Genomic DNA, 11613 nt, shown 5'->3' with positions numbered 1-11613 from the left:
TATCCATCTTGGGTCAGAGACAGGTGACACTGGGGTGAGAACCAAGTGGAAGGGGAGAGGAAGATCATGGAGGTGTGCAAAGCACCCGTGGGCACCACTTGGGGTCCAAGGCAGGGGCACTGGTTCCAATGACCACAGACCACAAACAAAAGTAAAGTCCTGGGGAAGGGACTTCAAGACCCAGAACCACACCAAGGAGCTGACCCAGGGAGCAGGGAGATGGTCGCTGGGCCAGTGGGTGGCAGTGAAGGGAACAGATGGACTCCAGAGAAACAGGAGAACCCTGGGCCCATTGCCAAGTGTCCCACAGGTGGGATGTGGAGACCTCAGAGGAGTGGGGCAGGGGCAGGGCTCCCAGGGGCCCCAGAAGATGTTTAGGAGACCCTGGGAGCTGTAGGAGGGAGGCAAAGGAATGTCCACTCTGGAACAAGAGCCGCATGGATAACTTTCTAAGGGGGCATGACCATTAGTATCGGGATATAGAGAAGCCAGAAAAGCCAAAGCCTGGATGCACCCATTTGGTTTGATGACCCGGTCACAAGGCGGGAGTAGCACTGCCCACTGGGTAGGAGAACTGCCTTGATGGGCTGCTGGCTTTAAGGGAGATGGGGAAGAGGACCCCTTCCTGGAAGAACAGGTGGCATGGAGACTCAGGACTTCTGGAATCCTCAACGAAAAATGTGTCTGGAGGGTGGGGGCAAGAAGAGACAGTGGCGGGGCTCGGTGGTGGCAGTCTGCTGGGACCAAATCAGCTGGGGCTGGATGGGCTATGCTGGAGGGACTTCAAGGAGAGGCTAAGGTCTGAGACCTCGGGGATGACTCAGAAACGGCTACAGGGGCTCACTTGTTCTGAGACCTCAAGAGCAACAATGTGCCCTGACCCCAACCAGCTCCCAGCTGCAGCGCAGGTGTGGCGGCTGAAACACTGTCACCCAGGCCTGGTGGGGAAAAGAAAAGGAATTCGTCCTTCCTAACAATCAGGAAGATGACTAGTACGCGTCAGGAGGAGTCACCACATGTGGGTGACCTCACCACACACGCACAGGTGTTCCCGCTCGGAGCTGGGTCCCAGGCCCTGCTCTGAGGTCCTGGGGGGCTGCGGGGGGGAGAGAGGCCCGGAGTCGTAGAGGAGGCTGCACAGGCCAGGGTCCGGGAGCCACCGTGCAGCTCCCCCGGCCCCGCCCCCGCCGCCGCCCCCACGCCCCAGCCACCGCCCAGCGTCGCCGCCCAGGATTTTGCGCGCTTCTGGTGCGGGGCGCGGGGTGCGGGGCGCGGAGCGGGCGCCTATCCTCGCTCCCGAGGACCGTGGGGCCCTAGCCCCAGCCGAGCCCGAGCTGCGCCGCAAGGTGAGCACCTGGCCGCCGGAGAGGAGGGTCCTGAGCCGACCCCGTAGGGGAGCGGGCGGGAACGCGGAAGGTGACCGCGGAGAGTTGGCGGGGGCTCCCGAGTTAGCAGTTTCCTGGGTCCCAGGTGGCTCGGGGTCCGACTGCTCCGTTCCAACACGGAGATGCACCCTCCGAGCTCAGGTGGCTCCCAGGCCTCACCGTCGGACTGGGTCGGGGGTCCCAGGACCTCTCTCTACTTCGGATTCGCCCTTCCTCCACCCTTACCCCGACCCCCACTCCCGGTGTGCGCGCAGCTCTGCAGATGCACCTGGGCCGGGGCCTCAGGGGCGCTTGCGCCCCTCTGCAGTGCGCCCCTGCTCCAGGACGCCCGAGGAGTACCCGACTTTCCCCAATGGGTGAGGGGCATCGATGTCCCACCCAACTGGCTCTTCTTCCGAGACCCACACTTGTGACTTTGACCCCGGCAGGCGACGGTCACTGCCCTGCCCTGCTCCGGTCTCTCTGGACCCCCGCTTCCTCTCCTCTGACTGCGAGGTTTATGCCTCCACCCTGAACCAACTAACGCCTCACCTCATGGCGCCTGCATCCTCCGAGGGCAGCAAGGGCTGTTTTCATGTTCTTCTGTATTGGGGACAGGGTGTGTGTTGGGAGGGGGAGCACACTCTGGCTACCATCCCAGGGCTGCCTGCCCCAAGGGGGCTGGGGAGGAGGCAGGCTTCGTTGACGGTCTGTGGCCCCGGTTCCCGCCCCAGATTGTAACCTTCCCTAGTTTCACAAAAACATCTTCCTCCCTTCCACTTCCAACCCTAGGGGCTCCCTAGAGTATCTGGGAATGCACCTTCCCTACCCCTCCCACCCAGGCCTTCCTTGGCCAATAGAAGCCACTTGGGGTCTCTCAGCCTCTCCCAGTGGAAAATGGTGGAACACTGAGCACCCAAGTCATGTGCCTGCAGAAGCTGGCATGGGGCAGTGCCAGCTCAGTAAGCAGCAGGGGCAGCTCAGGTGGCCCGTGTAGCCCAATGTGTCCGCTGCGGAAGGAGGGCAGAGGGGAGGCCGTGGCCACAGCAAGGCCTGGGAGAGGCTGGCAGCCTGCCTCTCTGGCCGTCACCCGCAACCCAAGGGGTAGCTGTGCATGGTCAAAGAAGATAGAAGGGTAGGGTCCCCCATCTGTGCTCCCCAGCCCTACTTGTTCCTTCCCAGAGAGGGTAACAAGGTGGAAAGGGGGCCAGGCACCGCGTCCTGGCCAATGGAAGCCCCAATTGCACCTCCGTATCTGGCTGCCTTGTCATCCAGGGACTCCAAGTCCTCTTACTGAGAGGACAAACATTTATCACGCGGCTGCTGGCTGTCTCTGCTGTCTGTTTACCCCACTGGGGGACCTGGACACACACAGATCCAGATTGGCCCATCCTTCCCAGCAGGTGACAGAGCCCTTTGCCCGCTGAAGTTTGCTCATTGCTCATCCTCCCTGAAGAGAGGCAGGGACACCCACTTGGGAAGTTAAATTGTTTGTCCTTGGTCCCAGCCTCCCACCTGGTGCTCTCTGGGGCCAGGAACCTCTGAAACCGCAGCCTCACAGCTGGAAACTTGTCCATCTCATGTGCTTCTCCCCCTTTAGAGGAGTGTCCTAAACTCTTGTCCACACTTCCCTACCATCCAGATGGAGCAGGGGGCCTCACCCACTTCTGCCCCTTCCTAGATTTCTATCACAAGTCCAGAGGAAGGATGTCAGGGCCTTTGTGTTCCTCTAGGTCTGGGTCCCAGGTGTCCTTACCTCCCCCCACCCTGTGGCCCAGGCAGAACTGGGGATTGAACTCAGGCCCTTATGCTTGCCAGGGAAGTGCTTATTCCACTGAGCCATCTCCCCCACCCTTGTTTTTGTTGTCTTGACACAGGGTCTTATAATTCAGGCTGGCCTTGAACATATTATGTAGTCCAGGCTGGCCTTGAATTTATAGCAATCCTCCTGCCTCAAGCATACCCACCTTCTATGAGGTGGATGCGAGGACACATGGAAATCACCATCCTTGGCAAGCTCCTGTGAGGAAAGGTCAGGGAGCAGCCAATCGCCCTGCACTGCTACCTCTGGCCCTGCTTTTCTCCAGGTGCCTCCAGACTCACAGACCCCCAGCTGGGTGGCTTCTCTGCAGTCAGCTCCGAAAGTCCTGATAGGTCAGGATCAGCAAGAGGCCCCTAGCTGTGCCCATTCCCAGCAAGGATATTGTACAGAGCCTCAGGGCCCTCCTCATGGGGCTGTCCTTTTCCCCGGGGAGCTGCTGTCCCTACAGAGTCTAGGATAGCATCTCTTCCTCTGTAAGACCCTGCCTACATTTTTTTTTTTTTTTTTTTTTTGTGGAACCGGGGATTGAACTGAGGCCCTCGTGCTTGCCAGGCAAACGCTTATTCTACTGAGCTATCTCCCGGCCACAAAAACGGAATAAGGATTTTTTTTTTTTTTTCTCCGCGAATGCCTTCAGGGCACTTTGGGCTGGCTGGAGGGATGTGGGGATCGAACTACAGCAACCTGAGGCTGACAGCTTTGTGGAAGCAGCCACTTAAAGAACTGAGCTAGGGCCAGGCCCCCACCTGCCCACATCTTGACTGTCACAAACCCTGGCCAACTCCTGTCCCCTCTGTTCCCACAGCTACTCCCCCAGGGCCTCCAGAAGATCTGGAAGCTGAGGGCAGCAACAGTGGGTAGGCTGTTTCATCAGAACCAGATCAGGCCTGTTAGTGACCCAGGGCTGAGGGTGCCTGCCCAGTCCCTCCTGCCTGGTGCCTTCTCTCAGATCACTCTAGAGTGGGCTCCTCCCCTGGCCCCCAGCCCCAGGACTCCTGGCTCACTCTGGACCTGGATGCCACCTCCTGTCCTGCCTGTGTATCCCAAAGGCCAGGCTTAGGGTCCTGTCTAGCACCTTCATGCTTACCCTACAGGGTTGGGGGGAGCCCCTGCCCCTTCTCAGCTATGGTGCACTCCTCCTCTTCGGCACTGTCTTCTGTCCTGTGTCTGTCCATCCGTCCACAGGTTTCCCTCCCTTTGAGGGTATGCAGAAGAGAGACCATCCCATCCCTGCTACAAGACTCCCCAGGGAGTCCTGCTTCTCCCAAAGGATTCAGTCAGAGCGAAAGAGGGCTCCGCTGCCATCCTGTGCTCCTGCCCCCCTGTCCCTTATATGGAGGGGTCCCTTAACTGGCCTCCAGACTCTGGCAGTGCTAATCTCAAAGGAATGTACTGCCAGCCATCCTGTAGTACTCCAGAGACTCAGAAGCTCTACCTCAGCCATGTCTGAGGCTCTGGGGCCCTGTGGTCCTGGAAAGGCCTTATGTGTGAGAGGAGGACTGTATGACCATGTGTCCCACACACCTGGCCTGACATGGCTGGGAGTTGGCCTGGTCATGAGGGCCAAGGAGCACCCCAGTTGGGCTGCCTGGCCAGCTCACTTTCCCATGGGTTGGGCCATCGTGCTAAGGTGTGTGGCTAGGGAGGCTGCTGTCCCTCAGTGCTTTAGGACCAATCACCAGCACAGGGGTTTCTGGGACTGTCAGAGCCACCAGATAGGACTCCCAGGTAAAACCACTTACATAACCATGAGGTCCTCCAGGAGTAGAATGGTGTGTCCATTGCCAGCCCCCAAATCATTAATAGAGTTGGTTTTAGGGGAGCAGAATACACCTGGCTGGGACTCCATCTGGACCCCACTGCTTAGACCTTCTGCAGCCTGAGGAGAGGTGTGAGGTGTGCATACCCCGAGGACACAGACATAAGGCCTCTGCCAGATGTGGGGGGCAGCAGCCAAAAGGCATGCCCCCCATCCAGTCCCACCACCCCTACCTCCTGCTCCTACTACTGCTGGCTTGCCAGGTGAGTGCTGCATGTCCCTATCTGTGCCCCCAGCCCAGGGCACCCAGGCTTCCTCTCTGCTGGCTGCTAGTTCTGTAGCACCTGCCTGCTTGTCACTCTGGCTGCCCCTCTATCTGATCACCAGCCACAGGTATCCTCCGCTCAGGTGATGGACTTCCTGTTCGAAAAGTGGAAGCTATACAGTGACCAGTGTCACCACAACCTGAGCCTGCTACCTGCCCCCACTGGTGAGTCCCAGCAGCCCCAGCCCATCTTGTGGGAAGCATCCTGGTGGTCCTGTCACCCCAGCCCCCACTTCACATACAGGATAGTAACTGAGCAGCTCACACAGCCTGGGGTTGGGAGTCAGGCTACAATGCTTAGGCAGGAACTGGTCACTCAGGGCTAGGGAGAGATTGGAGGAGAGCCCATAGGTGGCTGTGGCACTGTCCAAAGGAAAGAGGGTGACCTGTGTATGCACAGAGAGAACTGGTATATCACTGAGACTGGACATGGGATGGATGCTGACAGAATTGAGGTGAAGCTCCCAGAGAGGAAGGTGCTCAAGAAGGCAGTGCAAGGGAGACCTCAGCATGGGGATCCTGAGATCCCCTAGGGAGGGTGCCTGTGAGTCAACCTTCCATAAAGGTAACCCTGGGGGACCTGAGTGGCTGAGGAGGGAAGACCTGGGGGTAAGCTGACCAGAGCCTACCCCATGGAGGTAAAGGTAGGTAGAGGTGAAAGTTGGTCCAAGGGAGGCAGGCAGTTGGGGGCCTGACCCAGGTCAAGGAGGTAGCAGCTCTAGGCTGCAGGCTTTCACAAGAGATGGCCATGTTAAGGTGGCTTCTAGGAGGAAGAGAGACTCCTCACCTAGCCAGACTGCTGAAAAGCCCCTGCCCCTGCCCACTTCTGCAGAGCTGGTCTGTAACAGAACCTTTGACAAGTATTCCTGCTGGCCAGACACACCTCCCAACACCACAGCCAACATCTCCTGCCCCTGGTACTTACCTTGGTATCACAAAGGTAACCCTGGGGGACCTTGGATGGTTGAGGGGGGTGAGGCCTGAGTGTGGGCTAACCAGAGCCTGCCCCACGCCCCAGTGCAGCACCGCCTGGTGTTCAAGAAGTGTGGGCCTGATGGACAGTGGGTACGTGGGCCCCAGGGGCAGCCATGGCGCAATGCCTCCCAGTGCCAGATGGATGATCAGGAGATAGAGATCCAGGTCAGTCTCGGTGGGCAAGCGGCAGTGCACAGCAGGGCTGGGTGGGGGCAGTGAAAGTGGCCCCTGCCTGGCCCTGACTGGGTATTGTGGTTTGTAGAAGGAGGCAGCCAAGATGTACAGCAGCTTCCAAGTGATGTACACAGTGGGGTACAGCCTGTCCCTAGGGGCGCTGCTCTTTGCCCTGGCAATCCTGCTGGGTCTCAGGTATGCAGAGCTCAAGGCCAGCGTGGGCAGCCCCAGGTGATGTGGCAAGCAGCACTGATTTACCATTCCTGCAGCAAGCTGCACTGCACTCGCAACTACATCCACCTGAACCTGTTTGCATCCTTCGTGCTCAAGGCGGGCTCTGTGCTGGTCATCGACAAGCTGCTTAAGGCCCGCTATAGCCAGAATATCAGAGACGATCTCAGTGTCAGCGTCTGGCTGAGTGATAGGGTGAGTGTTCGTGTTTGCCCAGGGTGGCCAGGGTCCCTGGGACCCCGCTCACACTATATCCAACCCTGCAAAGACGGTGGCCGGCTGCCGTGCGGCTGCAGTGATCATGCAGTATGGTATAGTGGCCAACTACTGCTGGCTGCTGGTGGAAGGTGTGTACCTGTACAGCCTGCTGAGCCTTGCCACCTTCCCTGAGCGGAGTTTCTTCATGCTTTACCTGGCTATCGGCTGGGGTGAGTGCACTGGTGCCGGGAGGGAGGAGGGGTAAGGGGGCTCAGGATCTCAGCCGCTGCCGCCTACAGGTGCACCTCTGCTGTTTGTCATCCCTTGGGTGGTGGTCAAGTGTCTCTTTGAGAACATCCAGTGAGTATGAACAGATAGAAGGCTGGAGCAGGGTAGCCTGGGCCTTGACACTGGGCTTGGGGAGCAGCCCAGGGGAGGCAGGGCACACTCTGGCCAGAAATGGTGCAGGGTACGTGCAAGCCTGGTGCCTGGGGATGGAGTTGATTGTGACCTTCCTTCCTTTCTTGGGACACTCATTAGATCCCAGCAAAATTAAACTGGAGGGTGGGGGTGGGAGGCTGGGTGCACGTCCAGATTGTAAAAAGCCACCCCACAGGTGCTGGACCACCAATGACAACATGGGCTTCTGGTGGATCCTTCGTGTTCCTGTCTTCCTAGCCATCCTGGTAAGGAACTAGGAAGGGAATAAGAAGAGGCAGCATGCTGCCAGGAGGGAAGGCAGGCAGGCCGGGGCCAGTGTGCATCCAAGATGCCACCCTTGGCTGTCAACCAGGCTGTTCATCCTTGGCTGGGTGCCCACCAGCCCCAGAGCCACATAGCCCAGAACGCAGCTGGCCACAGGCCTACCTGCGGGTGGACAGGTAGGGGCTTCCAGGCCACAGAGCAGTCCAGATTTGCTCTGACCTGTACCCTCCCCACAGATCAACTTCACCATCTTTGTCCGCATCATTCACCTCCTTGTGGCCAAGCTGCGTGCTCGCCAGATGCATTATGCTGACTATAAATTCCGGTGGGTGGGGCCAGGGGCTGGGGTACACAGGCCTGAGACCCCCCAGGGCCAGAGTATGCCTGGGAATGAGGCTCCAAGGCCCATGTGGGCAGAGCCTGGCCCAGGCAGGGCAGCTGAAATACTCAGACTGCTTCCCCCAACAGGCTGGCCAAGTCTACCCTGACCCTCATCCCACTGCTGGGTGTCCACGAAGTGGTCTTTGCCTTTGTGACGGATGAGCAGGCCAAGGGAACCCTGCGTTCTGTCAAGCTCTTCTTTGACCTCTTCCTGAGCTCCTTCCAGGTGACCACCCGCTTGTCCCTGTGCCCCCAGGGACAGGTGCCACCCCTGACTGCCCTTTTTCTCCAGGGCTTGCTGGTAGCTGTTCTCTACTGCTTCCTCAATAAGGAGGTAGGTGGGGACTCAGGGCCCGGGGTCCTTCCTCTGGTTATTCATGTGCATCATGGAGGTTGCCTGGCTGTGGAGTTCCTCGAGGCTGAAGCTGGCTCTTGGGAGGTGAGTGCCAGCCCTAGCAATCATGACCCCCTGGACCTACAGGTGCAGGCGGAGCTGTGGCGGCACTGGCGGCGCTGGCGAGAAGGCAAAGCACTGCTGGATGAACGCATCACAAGCAGCCACTCGGCCCCAACAGGGCCCAGTCGCGGCCCCCTCTGTGAGAAGCTTCAGCTGGTGAAGGGGGGCAGCAGCAATGGGGCCAGCCATGAACCCTCTGCAGAAACCCCCTTGGTCAATGACCTCCCTTGATTGGCCAAGAACCTCTCCAGGGCTGGAGTCAGGGACCACAGAGCTTTCCCAGGACAGCCCTGAGCTAGGTGCCTGCCCAAGGCTGGGGCAGCCCACAGTTGCTCACATCACTATCCCCTCCTCCCCACACATTCCCTGTCCAAGGGCTAAGGCGAGATGATTCAGGTGTGGCATGGGAGCTGAGCCATCAACTGTAGGTGCAACTTTCCAGATGTGTTGGTGTCCTTTGTACATGAAGTGTGTGTCCTCCAATAAATAGCTCAGGTAGTGGCCACTGTGAAGGTCCTAGAGAGCTGAGCTAGAAATGCCCTTGCTGGAGGAGTGTGAGCAGCCAGGCCAGGCTCGTGGAGGGGGACCTATGGTGGCTGGGCCTTGTCACTTCTTCCAGCAGGCACCTCCAGCACCCTTATTGCACAGGTGGCTGGAAGGGCCCCAGGGGTGGCCAGCCATCTGCACCCAACTGAGCAGTTTCTGGTAACCCTTCCATCATCTGGGGCCTTCTTTGTCCTTGGATCCCTAAAAATCCTGTTCAGCAGCAGAGGACTATGAAGAGGGATGGTGGCTGAAAGAGGCCACTAGCATCACAGTCCTGCTAATCCAACATGGACACCAGGCGTACAGAGGTCCTTTCCAGACAGCCCTCTCCCTGAAACTGTGAGCACCAACAGACAGAATGGGAGAAATGGGTGTCCTCAGAATGCCCTCAGTCCAGGTGAATGGGTTAGTAGAGTTGCCCAACCCCCGCATAGCCCCAGTCACTTCTTAAAGAGTTGTGCTGGGCACAGGAAGAGCCAGGAGGTATTTTAGGGTGGGGGCCCCAGTATCTGGGGCATCCTGAATCTGAGTTACTGTGGAGGCACAGGACATGTAAGGTGCCTAGTTCTATCCCAGACCATGTGGCTGGGTCAGAGCAAGTACAGAGAAGCAGCTTGGTGGGGTGGGGAGGACCCTTCCAGAGGCCCCTAGATGGAGAGGCTGGGCCCTGGGTGAGGGGCACCATTCAGGTAACCTGGGCTAATTGGAGCAAATTAAAGAACAGGAGTTCTCTCAGGAAAGGTAAACAGAATTACCTGCCAGGCACTGGGGCCCTCTAAGGGGGGCCCTCACCCAATCACCCACCAAAGGCTGGGTCAGCAAGGATGGAGGAGACAGGCAGAGGCCCATCTTAGGGTCCAGGTGGGATTCAAGGCCAGGGGGTGGTTCAGTGACTGCACTTGCTGGAGGCCTGATTTCAGGGCCTCGGGTCAGCTCTCCTTCCAGCCCAGGGCCTCTGAGCCTAACATCATGGCACAGGGTGCCCACTCAAGAGTGCAGGTGCACGCAGAGTTAGCACAGGAGGGTGTAAATTCTTCACATTAGCTGAGCTCAGGGCTGAGGGCTGCCCTGGGAGTTTGTCACCCACGCGGGGCCTCCTGACATCCTGCCGCATCACCAGTTCCTCTTGCCTCTATCCTTCACCCCTACCCATATCCCTGTTCTCAAGACAACTGGAGTAGGCTGGTGGAATTGGAGCAGAAGTTGGGCTTTCCTGGCCAGCAATCACGGACCCCACCTAGGTGACCTGAAGGCAGACAAGTACAGGAATTGGCTTCCCACTCAGGCCCACAAGCATCAACCATTCCAAACCTCTATGCTGTTTCTCTGTCACTACCCTCTTCTCCCTCACCTTTGCTCATCCCTGCATTTTTTTTTTTTTTTTTTTTTTGGTGGAACCGGGGATTGAACTCAGACCCTTGTGCTCGCCAGGGAAGCACTTATTCCACTGAGCCATCTCCCCGGCCCCTTCAGCCCTGCACCTTGCTCCCCTTCCCCAGAGGAATGTTTGGATATGCCCCAGCAGAGGGAGCAGGTTGCCTGTAATGACCTGAATGCCACCAAAATGAGGGTGGAGACCAAGAAAAAGCCCATGCTACGATAACCAAGGGTCAGATCTGGGGGAAGCAGGTGGTGGGTAGGGACTTTTAATTCGGCAGAAGGCTCACAAAGGAGCCATAGGGCAGAAACTCAGAGGACCAGGAACAGTTCAGGAGCAGTATTCAGACAAGTATTCTATCCCCAGCTGCCTCCTGCATCTACACTTCGGGCTCAGCTGCCCAACTCATTTCCACCATGCATGAGGTCTTTCACCCCAACTAGGGCTCTTCCCACCACCTACCACAACAGGGTCCTTACAGGTCTCCAACCTGCCCCCACCCCGCCCCCGGCCCCTGCAGCTGGAGGAATTAGCATCCCATCTCAGATGACAGACATGGGGACAGAACCAAGCCTAGTGGTGCAGGACTATAATCCTCCCAGCATTGAGGGAGCTACGGCAAGAGAAGCTCGAGTTCCAAGACCAGCCTGGGCTACACAGAGTTCAAGGCCAGCCTAAATGTACACAAGACCCTCTCTCAAAACACAAAAAGGAGGCCAGGGATGTAGTATGGCAGCACAATGCCTCCCTGGCAAGCACCAAAATCCTGATTTTAATTCCCTGTAAAAAACAAAACAAAACAAAACAAAAACCCAAACAGGCCTGCTACTCAAGGATACACCTTCCAAATGCAGAATGTGGGGAACTCTCATTGAAGGCCCTACAGTACAAGGGTCCCTGAGACTCTATGGGACTTGGCTTTCATATCTTGGGTCAGGACCTGGACGTGCTTGAACACAGATGGGGGTGAGATTGCTATGAATATGCTTAGTATTCACCTTTTTATTTTTTTATGAATTTAGGACAGGGCAGGGGCCAGGGAGATGGCTCAGTGAAATAAGCACTTCTCTGGCAAGCGCAAGGGCCTGAGTTCAATCCCCGGTTCCGAAAAAAAAAAAAAATTATTAAATAAGTTGGGGCTGGAGAGATGGCTCAGTGGTCTAAGGCACCTACTTAGAACAAGCTTGGCAAAGCATCAAGGGACCGCGGTTCAATCCCCCAGCACCACATGCCAGCCAGCCCCGCCCCCTGGTGGGCTGAGCTGGCCACACACACACACACCACACACTCTCTCTCTC

General features: G+C 57.7%; 1 protein-coding gene across 7 annotated transcripts; it reads left to right on the top strand.

Annotated features, from left to right (window-relative positions):
- The first annotated feature begins 1232 nt into the window (after positions 1 to 1232).
- Gcgr (glucagon receptor) lies at positions 1233 to 8931 on the top strand. Of its 7 annotated transcripts, XM_023699215.1 has the most exons (16): positions 1233 to 1346; positions 2640 to 2767; positions 3992 to 4043; positions 5005 to 5208; positions 5333 to 5435; positions 6103 to 6210; positions 6289 to 6410; positions 6508 to 6614; positions 6689 to 6845; positions 6919 to 7078; positions 7148 to 7208; positions 7465 to 7534; positions 7790 to 7878; positions 8022 to 8160; positions 8227 to 8268; positions 8416 to 8931. In XM_023699215.1, exons 4-16 carry the CDS (start codon positions 5149 to 5151, stop codon positions 8620 to 8622), a joined length of 1425 nt encoding a protein of 474 aa, XP_023554983.1. In that variant the 5' UTR covers positions 1233 to 1346; positions 2640 to 2767; positions 3992 to 4043; positions 5005 to 5148; the 3' UTR covers positions 8623 to 8931. The 7 variants fall into 7 exon arrangements, with proteins under 7 accessions (XP_023554983.1, XP_023554984.1, XP_004639614.2 ...); XM_023699216.1 differs by lacking the exon at positions 2640 to 2767; XM_004639557.3 differs by lacking the exons at positions 2640 to 2767; positions 3992 to 4043 and having other exon boundaries at positions 5013 to 5208.
- The last annotated feature ends 2682 nt before the right edge of the window (positions 8932 to 11613 follow it).

The sequence above is a fragment of the Octodon degus genome, unplaced genomic scaffold, assembly GCF_000260255.1.
Source record: "Octodon degus isolate 3935 unplaced genomic scaffold, OctDeg1.0 scaffold00112, whole genome shotgun sequence".
NCBI classification, from domain to species: Eukaryota; Metazoa; Chordata; class Mammalia; order Rodentia; family Octodontidae; genus Octodon; species Octodon degus.
This window is presented reverse-complemented; position numbering and strand designations above follow the sequence as displayed.